The following is a 26,838-nucleotide window of genomic DNA, read 5'->3' on the forward strand; positions in this document are numbered from 1 at the left end:
TTCAAGGAACAGTATAAAATTTAGAAAATTAAATGAAAATGGAAATAATATGAAATACAAAATTAAATTAAAATTGTGGCTCTCTCCATAGTCCGCCATTTTTGGTTATCTCAATTTATTGATAAAAAGATAGAAGCATTATTTATTTGTTAAGTTTTGCTATATTTAAATGAAATTCGCATTTCCACGTATTTTTATCCAAACAATTTTAAATCAAGTTAATTAGCAGGAAACAAATGTTTAAAAAGTCAAGCAACTTACAACGGCGACAGCATCCGATGCAAGTATTTCATCTTGTGTAAGCACCACGAAGTACGCAACGTTCGCCAAAACGTAAATTACAGTCACCAATGGCAATGATATACAAATTGCCTTTGGAAGATTCCTGAAAGCATGATGATTGTTCTTTGCAATTTTTATGTTATTATCGGGAATATTTTCTTTATTTATTTATTGTTATTTGTTTCATTGCTATTATGATTTTGAGCTCACAACAAAATACCTTGAGCTACAACATAGTTGCAGTATATTACATGTTGAGCAAAGTAGGCTTTCCTAGGGGAAATGGTAATATAGGGGAAGCAGGAATTTTCAAAATCTTAATTTTGATGATACCGATATTAAGAGTAATTTACAAACAAAATAATGTAATTTTTTATGAATAAATATTATAAAATTTAGTATACAATTGAACAGTACGAATAACAAAGTTAATAATAAGTCAAGTTTTTTCGTATAAATCTTTATACGCAAGTGGTGGTGAACCACAGTATACAGAGTTGGGAATGTAATTAGAATCACTATGATTATGTAGAGGAGAAGGTATGAATATTTTTCGATGTAGAGAATCTCAGAATAGTCATTAATAGAAATATCAAACATAGAAATTTGAGAAATTTCATGCAGAATGTGCTGTATAAATATAAATATTATAGACCTTATAGAACTTCTGTTTTTTTGTTTTCACTTTTTCTAATTAATGGCAAATTCGAGCTAATAGAACTTCGGGTAGTAATACGAGACAGTGTTACTTTTTAGAAAAATAAAATAATTTTTAACAAAAAATACAACCTAAAATGTTGCGCTAAAAAGTGCAACATAACTTATATTTCATTTATACCAATACTCAACAGCTATTAATAAAACCTATTTAATCGTGAAATAGTATACTAAATACATTTCAGTCTTTTCGGAAGCGGCGCAAAATTAACAATACCTGAATAAACGATGCTGTCAATAACGATTTGATTGCGTTATGGCGAACTTGGTAATTAATTCGTAAGAAAAAATACGGAACGTTATAGATACAGTTGATAACATTTGTAATTGTAACGTTTGTATCAGAAGTTGGTAATACTTCTGATGTACATGTAGTTAACGCCTGAACTAGGATCTTCCTAATAGAAGAAAATTTTTAATTTTGCGCCGCCTCCGAAAATGTTAAAATGTATTTAGTATACTATTTAACGAATAAATCGGTTTCATTAATAGTTGTTGAGTATTGGTATAAATGAAATATAAATTATTTTACACTGTTTAGCGCGTCTCGAAGTCGGTTGTATTTTTTGTTAAAAATTATTTTATTTCACACTTTTTAGCGGAACGAGCACTATTTGCAGGATACAATAAGGTAATCTTCTGTTCTTATTGGTTAAGGTGGGATTTCTTATATGCGTCGATCTCATGATATTCCGGCTGCTGTTGAAATTATTAGTTAACTTTGATTTTAAGCTGACCCGTTACGTGGTGCTGTTGACAGAAACAGTAGATAAACGAGGGTCGCTTGCCGACGCACACACAGCCGCGGATGCATACGTACAGGCGAAATTCAATGTAGTAGTACTCGTAGCTGATAATCTCGCAAACTAATCGAGTCCGACATACAGGGTGATCCTCTCGCTAGTGACCCAAAAGGAAGTGCCGCAACAATAGAATGAAGAAGTCGACATCCCATTTCTGTCATCGCTTACTTGACGGAGGTGGCCCCTATAGCGGAGACGGTTGTGTGTGTGAAAATGTGTTAAAAAAATATTCTGTTTTCCGCAGCGTTTAAATGGGACTCTTCTGCTCATTATACACATTTTCACGCACACAGCCTTTTCCGCTGCAGGGGCCACCTCCGTCAAGTAAGCGATGACAGAAATGGGATGTCGACTTTTTCATTCTATTGTTGCGGCACTTCCTTTTGGGTCCACTAGCGAGAGGATCAGCCTGCATAGCTTAAAGCAGGCCTGTCCAAGTAGGGGAATTTACTCCTGGAACACATGTTTTGGGTTCCCTTCCAACGCTGCTCCTTCAAGTAAGATGGGACCGAGGAGACAATACCGCCGCTAGGAAAGACGGAGAGACGGTAGTCGGAACCGTCCCATCTTACTTGAAGGAGCAGCGTAGGAAGGGGACCCAAAACATGTGTTCCAGGAGTGGACTCTCCTACTTGGACAGGCCTGGCTTAAAGGAAAAAAAATTGCTTAAAATAACGAATTTTACAACATATTTAAAAATCATCAAAATTGGATGGGGAGTAGCTTTTCTACAAGTTTTCTACAACCTCATATTTCTATCAATTTGTCATTCCACTATCTACTGTTATTTATCATAGTCAAAACATAGCTACTTCAAATATCCTTTGATATACTAATACTATGATTATTAGCATCAGCACGTGTGCAAGGACTGACATGTGGCAGAGTCAATGCATTTGGGGCTTTGGACTTGGGTCCGGCGGTAGCTGATACTTGAGGCGCAACGAATTATGAGAGTCGGGGATATTTTGTTTATGAATCGGCGATAGAGAGTTCGAATGCCAATCTTCAACGGTACGCGGGCCACAAAGATGCCGTTAGGGCCTTGCAGCCAGCCCCAGCGGTGACATGTGCCAACCCCTCCTCCCCGTGGTATGGCTCGGACACTGGTTTACCGGTGGCAAACGGGGCTCTGGCTGTGGACGTGAAGCGCCTCGTGGGTTGAGCTGGGACCACGTAGGTAAGCTTGATAAAGTAGAAGCGTCCTAGAGCAAAACTCCTTACACGCCGACGAAGAGTTTGGTGTTTGGGTCTTCGCCCCGTGCGATGATTGCTTCGGCCCGTCTCCCCTTGGTAAGGATCTGACGTTGGGTGGTAGGTAAACGTAGCGCTATGCTCCCTTTAACACCGCCGGTATAAGCGAAAGCTTCGGAACGGCAGAGCGGGTTTTCCAATCCCACAAGGCTCATTATAAACAATAACGTCCAAAGGTACGCGCGTGTGGCCGATGACTCGAAGTCATGGTGCTGCATAACAGGTGTAGAGAGATAAGGGTGATCTCGAAGGATCTGGCCATAAAACGGGGAAGATCTTGCATCTTCTGGTAGGAGGACCACGAGGAACGGCATGGTACTTACCCCAGAATCTTGATCGAAACCGCACCTATGTGAACCTGGCACCCGACTGCGAAAAATTCAATTTTTTAAAATTGTATTGTATTCCCCTTCGTTTGTACCCCTTTGTACCAGTTTCTTTTTCGTTTGTACCTTAAGGGGTGAAAAGATATAAGGGGGCAAGAATATTTTTTTATTTCTCTCAACGCCATAAAAAAAAAGAAACGTTTGTACTCGTTTGTACCATCTTCACTTTCGTTTGTACCCAAAGGGGTTCGTTTGTACCGATTTCTAAAACTGACCCCAAGGGGTAACTTTGCCATTTTTGAACATTTTCCAAATCTCCTTGCGGGTGCTGTTTCCTAATCGTTTGTACCTGTTGTAACTGTCTACGATCTACAGAATTTCATCTCCTATGCGTCAGTCGGAAACTCTATAGTGGATCGTTAAAAGAAAAGAACTATCCGAGATAAATGAGATCTCCTAGGTGCTGAGTAACAGAAAACAACGCAAAGCCTGAAGGCTCTATCTTACACAAAAGATAGCAACTGTTAATCTGTGCATTATTTTCAAATATACTTAATGTACGATTTTGAGTGATATTCACAATGGAACATATCGAATGATTAATAAAAGAACTATTGAGAAAATATAACATTTATTATTCAAAGCATTGTAAAAGTTTATCACACCATCTGCAAAATAAGTTTAACGCGATAATTCTCTTCTCACGAAACGGAAGGAAATTGGGCACATAATTAATGATTGTTAAATGATATAAATAAAAAATTCCCGGTTACCCATTGAGAGTTTGTTTACAAATCGGTACAAACCAACTCCTGGGGTACAAACGAAAGTGAAGGTGGTACAAACGGGTACAAACAACTAGGAAACAGCACCCGCAAGATTTGAAAAATCTTCAAAAATGGCGAGGTTACCTCTTGGGATCAGTTTCAGAAATCGGTACAAACAAACCCCTTTGGGTACAAACGATAGTGAAGGTGGTACAAACGTTTCTCTTTTTTATGGCGATGAGAGAAATAAAAAATGTTAAAGTGGGGTGCAAGGGTATTCTCGCCCCCTTATATCTTTTCACCCCTTAAGATACAAATGGAAAGGAAACTAGGGCTGTAGTTCCGAATTGCCCCGGTGACCGATCGACATGGGCTTTGGAGGGGCGAGAGGGGGGAAGGAGAAAACTGCAAGTGTAAAACGGTATCCACAATCGGTAACCAGTAGTTTCGGAGATATTAATTAAAAACTTTCGGCAGAATACGTAGAATTTTGCCTATACAGACATGACTAACCCAACCATCCCCGCTGTAGAAACCGTGGTCGTCAAGTGTCAAGCAACCGATGATATACAGGGTGATTCTCTCGCAACGCAACACAAAAGCCGTGCCGCAAAATGGAACCTCTGCTGTTCTGTTTCTTGTCTTCGTCTCAGCCATAAACACACACAAAGCAGTTTTGGGTCCAGCGATATGGCCCCTGGGTCTTTTTACCCGCAAATACAGCAGGGTTTCATTGTGCGGGGCGGCTATTGTGTTGCGCGCCGAGAGAATCACACTGTAGTAGGGGGTCTCGACTTGAGTATCTACAGGGTGTTCTATATGTATAAAGCGCATTATTTTGTAAACTGTGGCTCACGTTTACATTAATCTCGTCGTTTTACTCGTTTTGATGTGCTGAATACGAATATGATTTTTGTTTTTGACGGAAATAACAAGTTGTCGAGATATTCGCAAACAACTTTTTTACTAATACACAGAATTTTACTCATGAGTGTGGACCTAAAACACAGTCACACGCATAACTATCTTCTTACATATACGAACAGAAGGTAATACTTTGTTCATCTACGTATGTATATTAAACCGTAGTAGGTGAGGTTAGGTTTGGTATTCCGGGACGGGGGTGCAGGGGAAAGAGCAAAGCCCTTCTCCCGCCCTAAATCAAAAGAATAATTATTTTAAAAAATTGAAATTATTTTATCTTGCTTACCAAAAATGCAAAATAAAATATTAAATATGCTGTAATACAAAATACACCAATGAATAAAATAATTTTTAACAAAAAACAAATCCGACTTCGAAATGCACTAAAAAGTGTCAAATAATTTTTATTTCATTTATACCAATATTCCATAGCTATTAATAATATCTACTTAATCGTTAAATAGGATATCAAATACATTTCAAAGTTTTCGGAGGCGGATCTTCTACGACACTCAGTAGTGGTCCTTGAGCTACTGTTCTCATATCACATCCGATCAATGCTTTTATCGGCGTCGTATTAATGCTTTTGTTGTGCGTGGTGTTTATTGCACTCTGCACCCTCTTTACCTGGACGTCCCAGTCTCCTGAATCTTGACCCGCTGAAGTGGTCGCTAGGGCGTCAACGATAGTTTTATTATATCGTTCACATTGCCCATTCGCTCTTGGTGTGGCTACCGCATTAAGTACGTGTTTAATGCCGTATGTCTCACACAATGTAGCGAACCTTTGTGACGTGAAACTCGTTCCGCGATCACTTATTATCCTCGTCGGTACACCGAATAAGTACATCAAATTTAATAATACCTTCTCAGTGTGACGAGTCTTCTGACTTTTCACTGGTTCTGCGATCATGAATTTCGTGAACGCATCCACTATCACGAGTAAATATTTGTTTCTTTTTTTACTCGTCTCGAATGGTCCTACATGATCGATGTGCAACGTGTGAAACGGTATCGGTACCTTCTCGATCGTATTCAGTTTGCATTGCTTCTTTCCTGAAGTATGCTTATAGTACGCGCAACTCAAACACGCCTTCACATACTTATCAACAAATCGTCGCATACCAGCAAACCAATAGTTCCGTTGAATGCGCTCTAATGTTTTTTCCACGCTTAGATGTCCGGCATCGTCGTGACATAATCTGCATATTTGCAGCCTAGCGTTCCTTGGAACTACCCAAGCCGTTTTATTACCTGCTAACCGCCGGTATAGCTTGTCCTTCTTTAACACGTATTCCTGAAAATAGTGTTTCGTTTCGGGTGACTTTTCGTCGTTGGCGAGAATTGTTCGGACCCGTGACAATTGCTCGTCCTGCATTTGTGCCGACGTTATCCATTCAGCCTCCGTAATGTCCACGTAGGCGACCTCGAGAGCGACCGGCTGAGGATTTCGGCTAAGTGCATCCACATGTGCCATCTTCGTCCCTGGTCGGTAGATGATTTCAAACGTATATTCCTGCGTTTCTAACCACCATCGTCCTACGCGTGGCAATAAATCCTTCTTCGAAAAGGTCGTCCTCAATGCGTTGCAATCCGTTACAACTTTAAATTCTATTCCCAGTAAATATACTCGGAAATATCGTAGGGCGAACACAACTGCCATTGTTTCTAGTTCATAGGAATGGTAGCATCGCTGGTCCGCTGTTGTTTGCTTACTAAAATAAGCAACCGCTGCCATTTTCCCATCTTCTTGTTGTTGCAACAATATTGCTCCAACACCTAAGGAACTCGCATCCGTATGAAGTTCGGTAGGTCGAACTGGATCAAAGATACATAACACCGGTCGCGATGTTAATTTATCTTGTACCTACCGAAAAGCATTTTCTTGCGGTTCCTCCCATTGCCATGGTACATTTTTGCGTGTGAGACGCGTCAAAGGTTCCACAAGCGTCGCAAAGTTCTTGACAAATTTCCGGAAATAGCTGGCTAATCCCAGGAATTGACGTACCTGCTTTACCGTTTCAGGTGGTGGCATGTCTCTTACAGCGTCTATTTTTCGTTGACCTGGCCTCACCCCTTGTTCGCTTATTTCACGACCCAGGTATTCGATCGTTTCTTTAAAGAAGGAACACTTTTCCAACTTAAGGGTCAGACCATGTGTTCGAAAGGCCTCTAAAACTTCCCGTAGCTTTTCGATGCCTTCTTCTACCGTTTTCGATGGTATTATGACATCGTCTATCTAAGGAAATGCTGCTGTATCTTTCAACTTTCCTAGAACCTTATTGATCAGCCTTTGAAAAACGGCTGGCGCGTTCGTTAGACCAAAAGGCATTCGTAAAAACACATAGTGTCCTTCCGGTGTGACAAACGCTGTCTTCGCAATGGAATTTTCCGCGACTGGTACCTGGTAATAACCCGATGCTAAATCAAGTCCCGTAAAGTACCGATTGCCTCCTAGCTTGTCAATCTGGTCGTCGATGAGGGGTAAAGGATATTTGTCCTTTACAGTTATCGCATTCAATTTGCGATAATCCACGCACATCCTAGTATCCCCTGTCTTCTTCTTTACCAGCGTAATCGGGCTTGCATAAGGCGAATCAGATTCTCTGATGGTTCCGTTGTTCAACAGATCCGCGATTATTTCCCGAACGATCTTCTTTTCCGGTTCAGCAAGACGATAAGGGTGATATACTACCGCTTCATCCGTAAGGCAATTAATCACCATTGCGGCCATATTCGTTTTTCCTAAATCTCGCATCGACGACGATATGCAATCACGGAATTCCTCGATTAACGCGATGCATAATTTCCGCTCTTTCTTTCCAATATTTCCCAAATTTAGTTTCGGGTCTACTTCGACAACGTAGATATCCATCGCAGAAATTATTTGCGGTTCTCTTGAATTTCTTATGTCGTTGAAAGTGAGTTGGTTACCCCGTTTCAACATTACAATATGCTCTTGTTGTAAGAAATCCCTTCCAAGAATTACGTTGTACGCCGTGTATTCATCCGGAATAATAAAAGAATCTACGTCCGCCGTTACATTCTGAATCTTCACCGTAATTGGCGCGACTTGATTGATTATTACTGAACAATTAGCGAATCCTCTAAATATTGTATCTCCTATAATCTTCGTCTTAATACAAAATTTCTTCGCTATCGACGAATGAATAATAGTACACGCGCTTCCGGTATCTACTAAGCTTTCTACCTTATGACCGTTAACGCGTACATATACCTGGTAAATGTTAGTACTAGTTTTAATAGTCTGTACCATATTTACCTCCTTTTGCGGACAATCCTCTCGCTTATGTCCTAGCTTCTTACAAAGGCTGCATTCTATTTTCGGTTTCCTGCAGTCCTTCGCCATGTGATCTGCCTTGCTGCAATTGAAACAGGTGATCGGTCGTGCCTTTTTGCTTCCGCCGGCCTTTATCGCTGCTGGACGGACTGCTCCCTGGCGTTCCTGTTTTGGCTTCTTCTCTTCTTTTCCATGCATGTTTCCCATTGCACACATGGACGCATACAGGTCGTTGGGATCTGTATGTTTCGCTGATCTCAGCGTCCTGGCGATAGTTTCGTCCGGTACCCCGAAAATCACCATGTCGACGATTTTGTTGTCGGGTAGATTAATGTCCATTCTCCTGATGAGATTTAGTTTTTGAAAACAGTAGTCTCCAAGAGACTGTCCCGGTTTCGCCTCGTACAGGTCCGCCTCCCGTAGTAATTTCGAAAACGGCATCGTCCGTCGAAATTGCGCGACGAGAAACACCTTCGTTTCTGCCCATGTGGTCGCGACTCGCATACGTGTATCGTACCATTGCCGTGCGTGTCCGCGTAATCTGGTTGCGATCATCCGCATCACGCTGAGGTCGTCCCAGCCGTAACGCGACGCCAACTCGTCCACATGGCGCACCCAATTTTCAATCGAAATGTCCTCTTTCGACGGATCGTATACCGGAATCAATTGCTCGTCTCCGGGACGTGCATATGTCGACGACTTCGTACGCGACGCGGAGCTACGCGTTTTTAAGCTCTCTTGCTCTTCGCGATCCACCCGAACGATCCGCGACTCCGAACACTGTCTTCGCGGGCTGCGCGAACGTACACGCGAAGCACGTACTTCCGGGCTGCACGAACGCGAGCTTGAATCCCGCCGTCGAGCCACACGTGATCGCGTACGCGAGCGAGATCGTTTTAAAAACTCCATCATTGTTTCTAAGCGTCCTAAGCGCGATTCCATGGAGTCGTCTCTTCTCTCACTAGCACACTCGCGATCACGACTGGTTGATGCATGAGACATTATGCTACACTTACGATTAATACTATTTTAATTTAAAGTTTACTAATCACTAATTCTTATCTAATAATATTCACTAATTGCATAGTTTATAGTCCGGAACACTTAACAGTTTGTACACAAAATGCACGTAAGTGAATTCCAAAAATGTGCACTTCACACACGGTAATCCCACTTCTGATATGTAAGATCAGATTATGCGGAGCGGATTATTATTTGGTGTGGAAATGAATATAAAACAAAACACTGTGGGCGTTTGCTAAAATTGACTCTGCTCTGTATTTCGAATGCTTCGTACAAGTCGACGGTCAGAACAAGAATGCCCTGCCGTCCCAAAAATCCTCCGTCGTGAGAACACCTTCGACAGTATACCCTTTTTGTTTATGACACCCCCAAGTTAAAGGACTTCCCCTTAAAGAGGAGAAACGCGCTGACAGAACGCACATGGCCTGCCTCAACCGTTCGTTTATTTCAAATTTTCTAACAATTCATTCTAAACAACGACTAAAAATGTTCTACCAGTTCAGTTTTTTTATTGTGCCATGCCAACGGGGTGTCAAGCCGTTCGTTCGCGACCTACGTCAGACTCGGTTTTCGTAGCAGATACTGCAGTCCCTGAGACCGCGCGATATACGCGCTTGTTAATAATTCGAAAACCAAGTCTTAACCAACATTTTAGTACAGGAAAAAGTTGTTTAGAATCACCTTAGCAATCATCTCTCTTCGGCTGTCGAGGTAGTCGCGTGACACCCTGAATGTCCTACTAAATATGAGAGGATTTATCGCGGACGATACGTTCCTTGCAGAATAACGTGAAGGAATAGATTTTTTGCTATAACAGTTGTTATTAACAAATTCCATGAATTTTTGCAAGTGAGATCATCGCGGAGATACCTCCTAGTAAATGTGAAAAGTTTCATCGCAATCGGTACATACCCTGCAGCGTAAACGTCGAAAGATATAAATGAAGTATTACGTTTTTTGCGATAAAAGTCGTTAGGAATGAAGAAATACAAAAACTTTTTTGCGGGACCAATCGGCGGATATACTGTACAAGATGCAAAATTTTCGATCCGACTGGTTCACCCGTCTCGGAGTAATCGGTGAAAAATGTAAATCAAGCATTACGTTCTTTGCAAAAAAGTCGTTAGCAATGAAAAAATGCAAAATGTCTTCTTAACGTCACCAAGTGGGAGATATATTCTACAAGATACAAAAAGTTTCGTTCCGATTCGTCCATCTGTCTCGGAGTAATCGACGAACATACATTTAGAAAAAAATCTCGTTAGGAATGAAAAAATGCAAAATATTTTTTTTACTGGACCAATGGGAGTTATACTCTACAAGACGCAAAAAGTTTCATTCCGATTGGTCCATCCGTCTCGGAGTAATCGGCGCACGTACGCCGCACGTATATGAAATAGTACGTTTTTTTGCAATAAAAAGCGTCAGGAATGAAAAAATGCAAAATGTTTTTTCAACGGAACTGTCAGAAATATATACCAGATAGATGGCGTTGCGGTCGGGTGTGCGGCGTTGCGGTCGGTGTGCATATTAAACGAGAGCGCTTCGGATATGGATCGGCGACATTAGATCCTGAAGTTTTTGGTTTATGTCTATGCAAGAGATTCTATTCACATTTTGTTGTGCCTTTGCAGTATGTTATATTTCAAATATGTATTCTATTTTTCTTTTTTGTCATTAATTAAAGTTTGCAAGTGTTGAACAGCAGTTGTTGGGTTTTTTCTTTTCGTGGTTCGTACTTCTAATAGGTTATGGGCCCAGGGGCACGTGGCGTTGTATAATGGCGGATATACGTTTTTCAATTACAAAGCTGAACAATACGAATTACGAAATATGGAAAAGTAAGGTCGAATTGCTGTTGATTAAGGAGGACCTGTGGCATATTATAAGTAAGGAAAGGTCTGAGGATCCAAATGAAAAATGGCTTAAAGCTGACGGTCAAGCCAGGGCGATTATCGGACTTCTATTGGAAGATGACCAGTTCATACATTTTAAGGGAGCTGCCGATGCCAAGGGAGCGTGGGAAGCGCTAAGGAAATACCACCAGAAAGCATCCTTAACAAACCAGGTACACTTGCTTAAAAGAATCATTAACCTAAAGTTAGACGAGAATGGCGATATGGAAAAGTACGTCCATGAGATGTTGAGCCTCGTGGATCGGCTCGCCGCCATGGGGGAGACCTTGAAGGAGAAAATCGTTATATCCATAATGTTGAGTAACCTTCCGGACTCTTTCGGAACGCTCAGTTAGAGACGGCATTAGAGACTCGTAATGAGAATGAGCTGACCTTGGAACTCGTCAAAGGGAAATTATTGGATGAAGCAGCAAGGCGCCGGAATTTGAGAGATGGGACTCAAGAAGAAGAGAAAGTTTTAAAGGTAACCCATAAAAATGCACCCGGATCAGGAAAGACTGCAGGGAAAACTACAGAAAAAACCGATTTTGTGCACCTGTTATTTCTGCAAGAAGCCAGGCCATCTGAAGAAAAATTGCATAAAATATCAGAGGTGGAAGGAAAAGAATCCAAGCAAGTCAAATCAAAGGGCTAGTAGGGTTGTTGGTGAGAAGATATGCGTGGAATCTACAGACACTCGCTCTGAAAGCGACGTTTATTTTCATGTTGACATCAGCAGCTCATCTTGGAATAAAGATGATTGGTGCATCGACTCTGGTGCAACCAGTCATATGTCAAATAACAGAGATTTCTTCCTTAATTTAGAGAAGTGCAATGATGATAGTGCGAGGCTAGCAAATGGCTCCTGTGCAAAAGTTGAAGGCAGAGGAGACGGACAAATTTGGTGTAAAGACCCTCAAGGAAATCCTCTCGCTGTTCATATAAAGGATGTGCTCTATGTTCCAGATTTGAAGGAGAATTTAATATCTGTCACAAGGTTGACAGAAAAGGATTATGAGGTTAACTTTACCAAAGGAATGTGTACAATAAGAGGAAAGGACAAGATTATAATCAAGGCTAAATCGTATGGTGATTTATTTAAATTAAAGAATGTCCATAAGGCCCTCACTGTTACAAGTCAGCATTTCTTAAACTGCCAGCACACATGGCACAGAAAGCTGGGTCATAGGAACTTTGTAGCAATACAGGAAATGGTGTCAAAAGGGACAATAGAGGGAATAAAAATTAAAGACTGCGGTTTGAGGCAAGTATGTGACACCTGCGTCAAGGGGAAGATGACCAGAAAGCCTTTCCCTCAGAAATCTGACAGTAAATCTGAATCGATATTGGATCTGATACACACTGATGTATGTGGACCAATGCAGACTAGGACTTCGGGTCAGAAACGTTATGTATTGACATTAATTGACGATTTCAGCAGATATACGACGGTATATCTATTGGGTCATAAATCTGAGACAACTGACAGGATCAAGGACTTTGTACAAGAAGTAAAGACAAAATTCGGTAAAGTTCCCAAAGTTTTCAGATCAGACCGAGGTTTAGAGTACGTCAATAAAGAATTAAAGGGTTTTTTCACAAACCAAGGGATAAAATGTCAATACACAGTCAGCTACACCCCTGAACAGAACGGCGTGGCAGAAAGAAAGAATCGATCTCTCATGGAGATGGCGAGGTGCCTATTAATTGATGCAGAACTTGAGCGGAAGTATTGGGGTGAAGCTGTCTATTTTTCAAATTACCTGCAGAATCGACTAGCCACCAAAGCTACAGGTACCACCCCAATGGAGAGATGGTGCGGGATAAAGCCTAATCTTAAGGATATGCATGTCTTTGGGTCAAAAGCATACGCGCATGTTCCCAAGGAATTAAGGAAGAAGCTGGACAACAAGGCAAAAGAATACAGGTTCGCAGGATTCGATGAAAATTCTAAAGGGTACCGGCTCCTAGACACAAGCACGGATAAGATCGTAGTTAGCCGTGATGTGAAGTTCACAGAGTCAATTCAAGGTATAAATAAGAAAGTGGATCCACCAAAGGAAGATGAGAACAACGATTCGATAATAAAATTCGAAAATGAGGAAAAAGAAGAGGACACTGAAGATGACGATCATAGAGAGGAAGAGGACATTGAAGATGTCGATCATAGAGAAGAAGGGAACACTGAGGCTGGTGATCGCAGAGATGAAGACAGTATTGGATCCAGGAGAGGCCGCGGACGCCCTCGGATCATAAGGACTGGGAGCCGAGGCAGACCGCGGAAAGCGTACTCGGAGGGAGTCAATAGTCAAGAGAATTTTTTGGGGTACGTAAGTGAGATCCCGCTGGACGTTGCTACATCTGGTACAGATGCCGATGAGTGGATTGCGGCAATGGTTGATGAAATAAAATCCATGTTAGAAAAGGACGTTTGGGAATTGGTCGAGCGACCCGAAGGAAGAAATGTCGTGGATTGTCGCATGGTGTTGACCAATAAATATGGACAAGATGAAACCATCAACCGAAGGAAAGCCAGATTGGTTGCCCGCGGGTTTAGCCAAAGGCCTGGAATGGATTATAACGAAACTTTCGCGCCTGTAGCGTGTCTCAGTTCGATTCGTTTTGCTGCTGCTTTGGCAGATCACTACGGAATGAATATCCACCAAATCGATATAATCACCGCATATTTGAATGGTTTACTAAACGAGGAGGTGTATATGGAAATGCCCAGGAACATACAGACCTTATTGAGAAAAATTGCGGATTCGGAAGACAGTAGCAGTCGGACCAGGGTTGCGGCCAGGAAGATGTTAGTGCAGGCAAAATCCGGTAATAAAGTCTGCAAGCTAAAGAAGGCCATATACGGCCTAAAGCAGGCGGGTCGACAATGGCACGCGAAGTTGGACAAGGAATTAAAACTCTTGGGGTTGAGTCCATCAAACTTCGACCCTTGTGTGTACTATTGTAATAGAGGGGAAGAATTATTATTGGCCGTTGTCTATGTAGATGATATCCTAATACTATGCAGAGATTTAAAGAAAATTGAACACATTAAGAATGGACTAACTAAAGTTTTTCTTTCTGTTAAAGATTTAGGGAATCTAAAATATTGTTTAGGAATCGAGTTTTTACTTGGTAAGGAAAAAGTTAAATTGAGCCAAAAGGGATATGTCCAGAAATTACTTGAAAGGTTCAACATGGTGGATGCCAATTCAGTTAAGACGCCTTTGGAACCTGGAATGGCATTGGTTAAGGAAAATTCAGGAACCCAAAGTAAGCAGTACCCTTACCGTGAATTGGTGGGTAGTTTGATGTATCTTGCCGTGGTGTCTAGGCCTGACATAAGGTACGCGGTGAGCTACCTCAGTCAATTCAATAACTGTTACGGAAAGGCACACTGGGAGGCCGCTAAAAGGGTGCTGAGGTACCTTAAGGGAACTAATGACTATTGTTTAGTTTATCAGTCGGGTAACGGATCATTGACAGGTTACGCGGATGCTGATTGGGGAGGTTGTGTGATTGACCGACGGTCTTTTACCGGCTATGTACTCTATTTTTGCGGAGGCCCTATCATCTGGGAGTCACGGAAGCAACGGACGGTTGCGTTGTCCTCGACTGAGGCTGAGTACACGGCTATTACGGATGCCGCTAAGGAAGTTATTTACCTGTCTAACGCATTTGAAGAGCTTGGGATTCAGACTGGACTCAGTGTAACGGTTTACAATGACAATGCAAGCACTCTGAAATTGGTTGAAAACCCGGTGTACCATGCGAGAACAAAACATCGCGATTAGGCATCACTTCTTAAGGGAAATATTGCGTGAGAAAAAGCTTAACTTTAAGTATCTGCGTACAGAGGATATGGTTGCCGATGTGCTGTCTAAGGCATTAAATGGTCCAAAACATGAAAAATTTACCAAAGCGTTAGGTTTAGTTAATTAAGTTTTTTTTTCTCTTTTGTATAAAGTATAAGGTAATCTGCGAGTAAATTCAAAGTTCTCACTTTAAATTTAAGGGGAAGTGTCAGAAATATATACCAGATAGATGGCGTTGCGGTCGGGTGTGCGGCGTTGCGATCGATGTGCATATTGAACGAGAGCGCTTCGGATATGAATCGGCGACATTAGATCCTGAAGTTTTTGGTTTATGTCTATGCAAGAGATTCTATTGACATTTTGTTGTGCCTTTGCAGTATGTTATATTTCAAATATGTATTCTATTTTTCTTTTTTGTCACATTAATTAAAGTTTGCAAGTGTTGAACAGCAGTTGTTGGGTTTTTTCTTTTCGTGGTTCGTACTTCTAATAGGGACCAATCGGGAGACATACTCTACCAGATGCATGAGGTTTCGTTCCGATTGGTCCATCCGTCTCGGCGTAATCAGTGAACATACATAAAAAAAAAATACATGCACATCGAATTGAGTATCCTCCTCCTTTTCGAAGTCGGATAAAAATACGAGATACATATAAAAATATGACACTATAGAGACACCCTTTTGATACTCATTGTCAGATCGAGACCCCCTACTGTGTCATCGGCTGCTTGACACTTGACGACCATGGTTTCTACAGCGGGGATGGTTGTGTTAGTCATGTCGGTATAGGCAGAATTCTATGTACACTGCGAAAGTTTTTAATTAATATCTCCGAAACTACTGGGCTGATGTGGATACCGTTCCACATTTGCCCCCCCCCCCACGGGGCAATTCGGAACTATACTCGAAACTGGTACAAACGGGTACAAACGAAGGGAAATACAATACGATTTCAAACAATTTTTCAAAGTCGGGTGCCAGGTTCACATAGGTCGAAACCGCATCGCAAAATTTAGAATATCTAAATCGTTTTGCTTTTTAAAACTAACAAAATAAACCAAGGTAAATTTTACTTTAACAAGCACGCGTAAGAACTTTCTATTAGGGCCAAAAGTTGAAACATTTGTTAAACAAAACAATGATACCTATCAAGAATGGTTGTTATGAGTGTTTTACACGTCGTAATACTTAATGCACAATCATTGTTAAAAGTGTCACATTACGGCGTACGGATTAAAACCTTGGTATTTCATACTAGCCGTGTTACCCGGCGCTGTCCGGGTGGTATTTTGTCTAATAAGTGTATGAGAAAAAAAGATGAATGCTGAATCCGGGAAGCAGCACCGACAGCGTCGCCATCCATCCCCACCGCTGAGGTACGAAGGTATTCCCACTACTATGTCAACACTGCAGCGGTGGGGATTAGCAGTTCTGATGAACTGTTCTTCGCTACGATTTACACAAACGAAATAAACAATATTTTATACATTTTCTGATGCAACAGCGTAATAAAACTGAGCCTATGTCCTTCGCAAGGTTATAAGGAACACATAAAAAAAAATCGGATCAAAATCGAAACAGTAGATTTGAAACAGTAGAACAAAGAAAATGCTTACAGCTTTATATATTAGTATAGATTAGTATAGATTTCTACCCTATCTCATATTTGTACTTCCTCCTTTGCTATTGTGATTCTGATACAGCACTTTAACCCATGAGCATCATACAAAAGAATGAAAAGTATGCCCTTATTATCAAAGTGTTTTTTTCCACTATACATACATTCACAGCGTGAATGCGCGTATACAGGGTTGGCCATTTCAAACAGGTCACAGATTACATAAAATGATGTCACTAATTGTTTCATACATATAAAGAATGAAACATACTCCAACACATAGAATAATGTTTTATCTGAAAAACAGTTAACATACATTTAAATAAAAGCCCTTTACTAAATTCTATAATTTAAAATAAGCAACCAGAAAGCTGACATTTTGATCCATTTGATAGTTTTAGTATTAATAACGGATTGAGGGGGGGGGGGCAGTAATGTAGACGATAGACCGCAAACTGGACGCGGGTATTCGAGCGATCGTAGGACAATTCCGTGCGCATACCTACCTGACCTAGAGCGCATTTATTTTGAATGATAATTACTTGTATGGATCTTTCAGTTCTTCGGTGACGAAGTTCAGGTAGTTCCATCCGGAATAAGAAAATAGCCCTGAGTAAACAGCCAAGGCAATGTAACCGGGCTGTGTATTGGTCCCGTCCATGGGATGCCGGAAATTCTCCGTGTGGCCCATGCAGAGCCACCAGAGACCAGCGGCCATGATGATCAATAATGCAAAAATTTTTGTTCCAGTGAAGATGTCCTGCACCCTAGTCGCCCATTTTACATTGTAGCAATTGATAGCAGTCAGCAAACCTATCGATAACAGTTTAAACATTTAATTTTTAATAATTTCATGAAACATGAAACAAAATTTTATATTTTATTTCTTGCACTTGAAAAATGGGAAATATACTTTGATTAAAATTATAAGGTCAGGTTAGTTGCAATAGCAACGCTGTACATTTGAATACCATATTGTGCGAATTAATTCGATGCTTTAAAAAGAAAAGAAATTGAAGATTTATCTCTAAAAAATTATATTTACTTCAAATATTAAAATAAACGTCGTTATTATTGATGATGTTGCTTTACTTACCAATAATATTTCAAGTATATAAAAGAGAAGGAAAATATAAAAATTTTAAATTATAATTGATAAAAGGAACTGAATTAATTTGAAAACATAATATAGAATGTATTGGATTAATTAGATAATAAAAATGAATTCGATATTCATTGGAAGTCATCGATGTAAACGTCAGTTCAAAGAAGTACAGGGTGATTCTCTCGCAGCGCAACACAATAGCCGTCCCACATAATGGAACCCTGCTGTGTTTGCGGGTAAAAAGACCCAGGAGGTCAAGTCGAGGACCCAAGACTTGGGTCTGGCGACTTGACCTCCTGCGTCTTTTTGCCCGCAAACACAGCAGGGTTCCATTGTGCGGGGCGGCTATTGTGTTGCGCTCCGAGAGAATCATACTGTATAAGGCAATACATTCTCTAACATAAACACTCGTTTCAAATCTCGTGCGTGTTGGCCGGGATCCGTTTTCAGTTCGAATGCAGCCTCGATGCATAAAACATCTCGTCTTAGCCTTAGTTTCTTTAATAATTAAATATTATATTTAATAAAGACATTATTACTTTTTATTAATTGCGGATATAGTTCCGAATAGCCCTGGCGACGGGGGGGGGGGACCCCAAATATAAAACGGTATCCACATCATGCTACAAATATTTGCGTTTTACATAAGTGCACTTGGTTTTTAACATTCAGTATCTTTTCCTTTTTTAGACTTGGTGTATTAAAATCTGTATTTACACAGATGTTGCAGAAGCAAAAACAGTATGCCATGAATTGATATTATGTCGTCTCATTATAAACAAAGCTAGAGAAATAAAGAAATGTTATCATATTTAAGGAGTCTTATATCATTTTTACACATTAAACTACTGTAATGCAGAACATACAATATGAGCAAGACTTATTGTCAGATTACTAACAATGAGTAAATAATTATTCACATGTATACTAATATAAAGACTTTAAAAATAAGTTTCTATAGAAATAGATAAATTTTTATGGATTAAAATCATATTTATAAATTACATAATTTTAGTAATACCCAGATATGTACAAAAATAAACATTTATTAAGAAATAGTTAAAAATGAAAAATAAATATTTCAAATTTAATAATTAACGAAAAAACATTATTATTTGAATTGCCCCGGGGGAGGGGGAAGACTCCAAATTTAAAACGGTATCCACATCAGCCCAGTAGTTTTGGAGATATTAATTAAAAACTTTCGCAGAATACATAGAATTCTGCCTATACAGACATGACTAACACAACCATCCCCGCTGTAGAAATCGTGGTCGTCGATTGTCAAGTAGCCGATGACACAGTAGGAGGTTTCGACCTGAGTATCTATAGTGTATCATTCAGTTGTGATCATTGTACCATTTTTTAAAGTAATTACCCAGATAGCACAGAAACATTTCATGTATGTCCATCGAACGTCCATGCTGGACGTTTCGGACATACGGAGAATGTCCCGTTAACATCCATATGTCCCCTATATGTCCTGGTTATGTCCTTTAATGATCCTAGGAAGGTGCTTGTTAAAAAGTGGAACGTGCAGGGGACGTCCTGTGCGTACATTCTCAGGATATTTTCTGAACGTCCTAAAGTAACATTCTCTGTACGTTGTATGAACGTTTACAAAGCGTTACAGAACGCTATATTAACGTCTTGAAAGCCATATAAGGAATGTTTTCCGAGCATTTAAAATTACAAAACGTTTTCTGTACTTTTTTTTATAATCTTTATTTTTATTACATATCTATTATTTATTTTATTATTTCTACTACAAATCTTTTACAATGATCTTGTTGCGTTCCGCAGCTCTCCTTAGCCAAGACTGTATGGACTTTTGATGTTTGTGCTGCGTCTAAACAACAGAAATTCAGTTGAATAATATATTCAATTCGATACAAATAAATATAAAAAATAACATATGATGGATACCGACTACATGTTTTTCATATATTTATACATAGAATTGTACGCACAGCCATTTCATAAAGAAAAATAAAAAATCGGTATGCATCGTATACGAATAACATATGTGTTGTCGTCTCAAAGAAGGCATAATTACCTATTATTATGAAAAATTATAAAAAATTAAGGAATTAAGTTAATTAAGAAAAAAGTGACACTTACCTGAGATGGCAGAAAAACTCGTCAACACACTATAAACATCAGTAAGAAATACTAATATTCACTCGTAATATGACGATCGTCAACGCTTGAAATTCACACTCAAAGTGTACGGAGATTCGCTATACGTCTTGTCGCAACAACGTTTCACGAAAAAGTGTCGATGGTGGCTCGTCATATTCCCAAGTTGGAAATTCCGCCAATCGTTTGTCAGCGCCCGGGATCAGTTTTCTGTTTAGGCCTTGTCATAAAACAGCAGGCCCCAAACTTCGGTCGTTCTCGCCGCGCGGGTGACGTACGGGTCATTCTACCCTATTTTGGACATACGTCTCATCTATGTCCGTAGAACTTTCAAGACGGGCGTTCCTAGGACATACGAAATGTTCGCGCTACGGACGTCCGTAGGACTTTCAAGACGGACGTTCCTAGGACATACGAAATGTTCGCCCTACGGACGTCCGTAGGACTATCAAGACGGACGTTCCTAGGACATACGAAATATACGTTTTGTGGACATCCCAAGGATGTTCAAAATGGACGTTGGACGTTCGGACATAATCTGGACATGAAACGGACGTCCCTGGGATGTACGGTGCTATCTGGGTATTCTTGTGTTTTAGGCCGGGGGAGGGGCAAAGCCCCGCCACGGAGAATATAACCTAACCTAACCTACTACGGTTTGATATTCGTAGACGAACAAAGTGTTACCTTCTGTTCGCATATGTATAACTGGCAAATTCGTCTTACATATGCCTTACATTATTGGGTAAAATTCTGTGTAAAGTTGTTTGCGAATATTTCGACAGCTTGTTATTTCCATTAAAAACAAAAATCATATTCGTATTCAGCATATCAAAACAAGTAAAACGACGAGATTAATGAAAACGTAAACCACAGTTTACAAAATAATGCGCTTTATACATATAGGACAGCCTGTAAATACCCAGGTCGAGACCCCCTACTGTGTCATCGGCTGCTTGACGCTTAACGACCACGGTTTCTACAGCGGGGATGGTTGTGTTAGTCACGTCTGTATAGGCAAAATTCTATGTGTTCTGCGAAATTTTTTAATTAATATCTCCGGAATTACTGGTCTGATGTGGATACCGTTTTATATTTGGGGTTTTCTCCCACCCCCCTCTCCCCCCTCCAAAGCCCATGTCGATCGGCCACCGGGGCTATTCGGAGCTACAGCCACTCGGGGCTTAATTGCTTTCATTCATAAATACCAATAGAATGATTCATATAGATATCTCAGAAAGTAAATTTACATAATGAGATAAATGCAAAATATTACATGAATGTAGAATTTGTAAGTTTCATTTAACACGTCCGAACCCACTTGGGTAGATCCACCTATACCAGAGAGGTAGCGAGCTTGAAATGAAATGAAATAACAAATTTAATTGTAAAAAAAATAATGATCTATAAATAAATAACATTAAAGGACAAACGTGGAATAGATACATATCTTAATAATTTAATGATTTAAAAAGTTTAAAAGGAATGGAGTTATTTTTGTAATAGCAATCGAGTCCAAAATTTGCAAAATTATATCGAATTTCAAATTTTGAAATATTTTTACATAGTAAACGGAAGGCTTAAAACGGTCCCCTTAAACTCCTTCTGGATTTGATGCTGAGTAAAAGTATATGTAACCACCTTTTTAAGACAATCTGTACACAAGATGTTCCAAAATGTTCGTAGGACCCTTGGAAGGGTGGTTGCTGAGGTGATTTGGAACAACTTTTTCCATTACCAAAATGTTGATTAAGGCTTTATTTTTAAATTATTAACAAAATACACTGTCCGATTAGAGAGAGCGTGGGCTGAATCGCGAGTGTTGGCTACTGATTACGTTCGAACTGTTGTCATGAACAAGCGTGAAGGCACCATTTCGGCTCAATCTGCTAATTCGTTTTTGAGATACAAGCACTGAAAATTGAAATATTAACTTTCGAATGCGCATGTTTCCCTTTCGAACAGCTGACAGCTGAGCAGATCCTGGGTCAGTCTCACGTGAAAATACAAGGATGCACATTTGTCTAATCCTGAGGTCAACGACTCATTTATGGTTTTAAAGGACTATAGTCCGTTTGACGAGACGAGTCAGTAAATGTATACAAATTCTCAAGCGCGTAGCAGGATCGGCTCACGGTATATTCATCCCTGCATACTAAAAAATAAGAAGCTACTTCTTTTGGAACAATAGGTGTAAAGTCATCTCCCAAAATCATGACAAATAATTTTTGCGCACCCTATATACGGGATTTTGCTATGATCACGGTGTGTGTATTTGAAAAACGCTAAGTCTCCTCCTGGTTTTCCAAGTAAGGGCCCAAGTAAGGTAAGAGACCGCCGAAAGTTGGCCCTGAACTCAACACTTGACAGTCCATAGTAAAAGCCGCTAACATCCATCGCGTGAACACCACGTAGCTGTTTTGTTTACATTTTTACTGACTCATTTCGTTGGACGGACTATAGAAATGTGCATATCCTTGCCTTTTTATCCGTTTTTTTGTTCGTACTGTGACCCAGGACACTAGAGAATGGACTACCTGCTCAGCTATCAGCTGTGAAACACCCGCTACGGAAGTTGATATTCCAATTTTCAATTGCTTATATGTCGGAAACCAAGTCGCAAATTGTGCCGTCGTGTTGCCGTCGCGCTTGTTCATAACCACAGTTAGAACATACCGTATGCTGCAAAAGTATTCGTCCACCGTTTAAAACAGAATACAGTAAAACCTGCATATATGCAACAAAAGTTTGTCTGGATATATGCAACATCGCTATCCCCTCCACTTGGGGGGATCCCCCTAAGCCGAACCGAGCCGCTCGGCGAGGAAACCGTGTATATGATCCGACCGTAATATCGGTGTGACTAATACTAATTGAACGATAAAACTTTTTTATTTTTAACTTTTTCTTAATGAAACTTTTACTAACGCATTTGTGAGATTTTTCTGATTAGAATTGTACCAAACACGATATGATTTGGCTACATATGTATAAGGCAGGCCGTACACCAAAGATACATCAAACATGCAACATGCAACACGTTGCATGTTGTGTACGAACGTAGAATAGGTAACGCGGCACGGTACAAACGATTTGTACGGACGCAGAATCGACACCAAGACTGGATATATGCAACATTAAATGCCCAGAATCGACACCTCGCTTGGATATATGCAACGTTTGAAACCCGAGCCGACGCCGCAACCGGTTTTCATTTCCAATCCTCCTTTGCTTTTCGCCAACTTTTAACATCAATTTTAGCAAGTAATTATAATTCAAACTATATCGTGTTTGGTATCATTTTAATCAGAAAAATTTCACCAATGCGTTAGTAAAAGTTTCAGTAAAAAAAAGTCAAAAATAAAAAAGTTTTATAGTTGAATTAGTATTAGTCACACCGATACGTTTCGGCTCTTTCCTTCGATCATCGGACCTCTCTCTTTCCACCACTGTCTGTCCATTTCTATGTTCACGCTTGGCTGCTCGTCGCGTGTAACCCGAGATTCGACACCTCGACTGGATATATGCAACGCCTGGGTCCCAATATTTGTTGCATATATCCAAGTTTTACTGTACCTCGTTTAAAATTGGATCGAATGACTTGAGGTGTCTCGAGAAGCTATACAATTTGATTTACTAAGATATGTATTTTTGTTGTTTTAAAAAATTACAATTTGTTGAAATCGTGAAAAAAAATAGTGAAGGGTAGTTTTTCAACTTTTTTGTCGTCTTTCGTAGATTCGAATAAGTTATGTGTATGCTGAAAATTTCATCGAGATCTGTCAATGCACAGGGGAACCACCCAAGTGTGACGCTCACTTATTAATGAAACTTTGCCACCTTATAGAGCTCGTCCTCCTGAACACGCTTATACCCCGTTTTGGGGGCAGACGGCTAATTGTTTAAAAGATATTAACAATTAAAGTTAGTTACTCCTTACATTGAGAAGTATGACAAACTAACATACAAACGGTTAGCTTTGCGGTAAAACGCTTGACTTGCAATCTAACTGTCCACGGTTCAAGTCCTATAGTTCCCAACTATTTTTTCTTTTTTCTTTTTAATGACAATTTGTCCCTTTTTGAATAACTATTACAACTGTGCTATAATCATTGCATTTATTAATAATTAATTACATGTGCTGCAATTTTTATAGAATTTAAATTATGTTTTCTATCCAATACGTACATTAACATCCTTACCACATTCGAAATTTACACGCGTTTATTTGTTATTATTTGTTTTTACAAGTTCAATTTATTTAATTATATTTATTTAGTTACATTCATTTATACTACCGTGCAAATTTATAATTCATATTTACAACATTAGAAGAAGACACAAAAGACATTATGTAGTGAAGAATCCAAAACAATAGGACAGAAATTATATTTGTATTTTATGCAAATTAATTGTGTTTGTGTGTATATAATAACAAATAAACGCGTGTAAATTTCGAATGCGGTAAGGATGTTAATGTACGTATTAGATAGAAAAGATAACTTAAATTCTATAAAAATTGCAGCACATGTAATTAATTATTAATAAATGCAATGATTATAGCACAGTTGGGTAATTATTGAGATTAGGTTACACCTCACCGATTTTGATGAAATTTAAATATGTTGTAAAATTAGACATTTTGAACAACTTTTTTCTATACATATAACCGCCGCTCGGCCTTAGTTTTCGAGATATTTTCGAAAAACTGTTGAAACTAACCCATTGAATTCTGGCCATCCGTCTGTGTCCGTGACAACGTACGCATTAGTATGGGATCGCCGCTTTTCTACTGTTTTTGCAGGCAGCATCACGGCGACAGATGACCAATATATGTATATCCACCCACTGTATATCCTACAAATTGGATATTACAGTATAACAGTGATAAATGATTGGTAAATATTGATAAACGCATAAAATTGGTGCTTTCGGTCATCGCAACTGCCTGACTTAAACTTGATGGAATATATCGATTGCTTATTGCACAAATATTATATCTGTACGTTTAATGTGTTCAAGAAAAACAGGTTTAAAAATCTAATAATACTTTATAATTAAGTAAATACTTCTTGCACTGTATTTATTATCATATACATACATGTAATACAGCTATAACTAGTATTTAATTAATAACATAAGTTTAAATTTGCAAAATAATAATAATAATTCAATAGTGATATTTAGAGGATGAGTATACTATGTTACGTTACGAACAGAAATTTTTACATATTCACCTTGTCCCCCGCCCCCATCATCGAATTGTCCTCCGTATTGACGGGCGCATTTGTTGGTGCTGGATCCTGTCAGCTGTCCTTTCCAAGGAGAAAGCCATGTTGCCCCCCCCCCCCCCCCCCCCGTCCTCTTTTTGATGGGCCTGCTCCCATCATCTTTATCCGTCGTACCCTTGACCTTGATTGGAGGTGCGAACGAAAACCATGAACATCGATGGCTTGTTTTACATTCTGGACCTCCCCTGATTGAACGCAAAAATGATCTTTGTTATTTCGAGGTAGTCTATCTTTTCCAGACATAATTCCGATTGTTAGCGTAACAAATTCCTTCCTCGAAATCAGCGTGGTCCCACGGCTCCAAATCACGTGTTGTCCTTGGTACTGAATATCGCCGGATGTAAATCCGAAACATCATTCGTGTGGTCCGATAATCCTGACCACTCTAGAACGTTCCTTATCGGTTCCGCGAAGATGATCGAAATTCCTTATACATACATTATAATAATCCGAATCTTCTACTAATTCACTAAACACTGTAATATTGTATTTCCGCCGCACCGGTCAGTCCAAGTTGCGAATTAAAATTTTTATTTAGCATTCGTTAAGATCAAAACAATTTTGTAAAATTTATTATATTTTAATGAATAACGAAATCTTTAGTATGACAGGAAGAGTAAAGGAATATACGCGAATTAGAAAGAGAAAGATTAAAACAGAGAGAGGAACGCACATATCCCTGCTGCACCACCGATAAGCGAATCCCGCCTCCTTACACATCGACACCGCCGTCTAATTCGTTAGGCGCACAACGACGCAATGTAAACAATTTCGGACGAGGCCCGCTCTGGTCTTCTCCGAAAGGTGCAGATTGCGACACTCTTCGACGTACAATCGCGAGCAGCGTGTCGGCGGGTTCGCGAAGTGGTTCAGAGACGAGTTTTGTTCTAAGCTGTTTGAAAGTAGCAAATAGGGCAAAAGTCTCTATCTTCGTGTACATTTTATTTTTCGTTTATTCTGATTATTATTTTATTCATTATTTTTATTCTTCGGTTTAATTTTATTTCTTTATAAATACATACATTTATGTAATTTAGTTTAATAGGCTTCGCAATAGTTCACGCGTCAAAATTGTGTATCGGTGCAACAGTTCAGGGTGTCTGCTCTACTCTCCTTCCTCCAGAAACCAGTCAACAGGGAAATAACAGCAATAGGAATTTTTCCACATAATCCAGTGAGTCGTTTCCATTACTCTTTCGGTCATTTTATGAATATTTTATCAAGGAATTTCCAGTAGTCAAAATTGACGTAGTCATTTTTGATTGTAAGAGTCTTCTTCAATTGGAAATTCCTAATTCTAAATTGTATTTCATCACATGTATTTGTCTATTTCCGGCCAATAATTGTGTGTCTCAAATCTAAATTGTTCACGAACTAAATCTGCATTTTCTTATATTTAATCGCATTATTATATTTCATTATATTTTAATATTTTACACCTATTATTATTATATTTCAATATTTTATATACTTCATAATATTTCAATATTTTATATACTCTTCACATTCCAATATTTTATATATTTTATACCTTTCAATATTATATGTATTCAATTATATTTTAACATTTTTATTTT

The 26,838-nt window shown here is 39.4% G+C and overlaps 1 protein-coding gene across 5 annotated transcripts in view; it reads right to left on the bottom strand.

Annotated features, from left to right (window-relative positions):
* Window positions 1–26,838, bottom strand: part of LOC114880889 (Y+L amino acid transporter 2) — a 91,396-nt gene that overhangs the window by 13,263 nt on the left and 51,295 nt on the right. For all 5 annotated transcript variants that reach the window (XM_046285730.1, XM_046285728.1, XM_029197369.2 and 2 more), the window contains exons 3-4: window positions 17,269–17,539; window positions 262–385 (exon numbers count right to left, since the gene is read on the bottom strand). In XM_046285730.1, coding sequence (XP_046141686.1) covers window positions 262–385; window positions 17,269–17,539 — 395 coding nt within the window. The remainder of the gene's footprint in view (window positions 1–261; window positions 386–17,268; window positions 17,540–26,838) is intronic.

This window comes from Osmia bicornis, chromosome 5 (assembly GCF_907164935.1).
Source record: "Osmia bicornis bicornis chromosome 5, iOsmBic2.1, whole genome shotgun sequence".
NCBI classification, from domain to species: domain Eukaryota; kingdom Metazoa; phylum Arthropoda; class Insecta; order Hymenoptera; family Megachilidae; genus Osmia; species Osmia bicornis.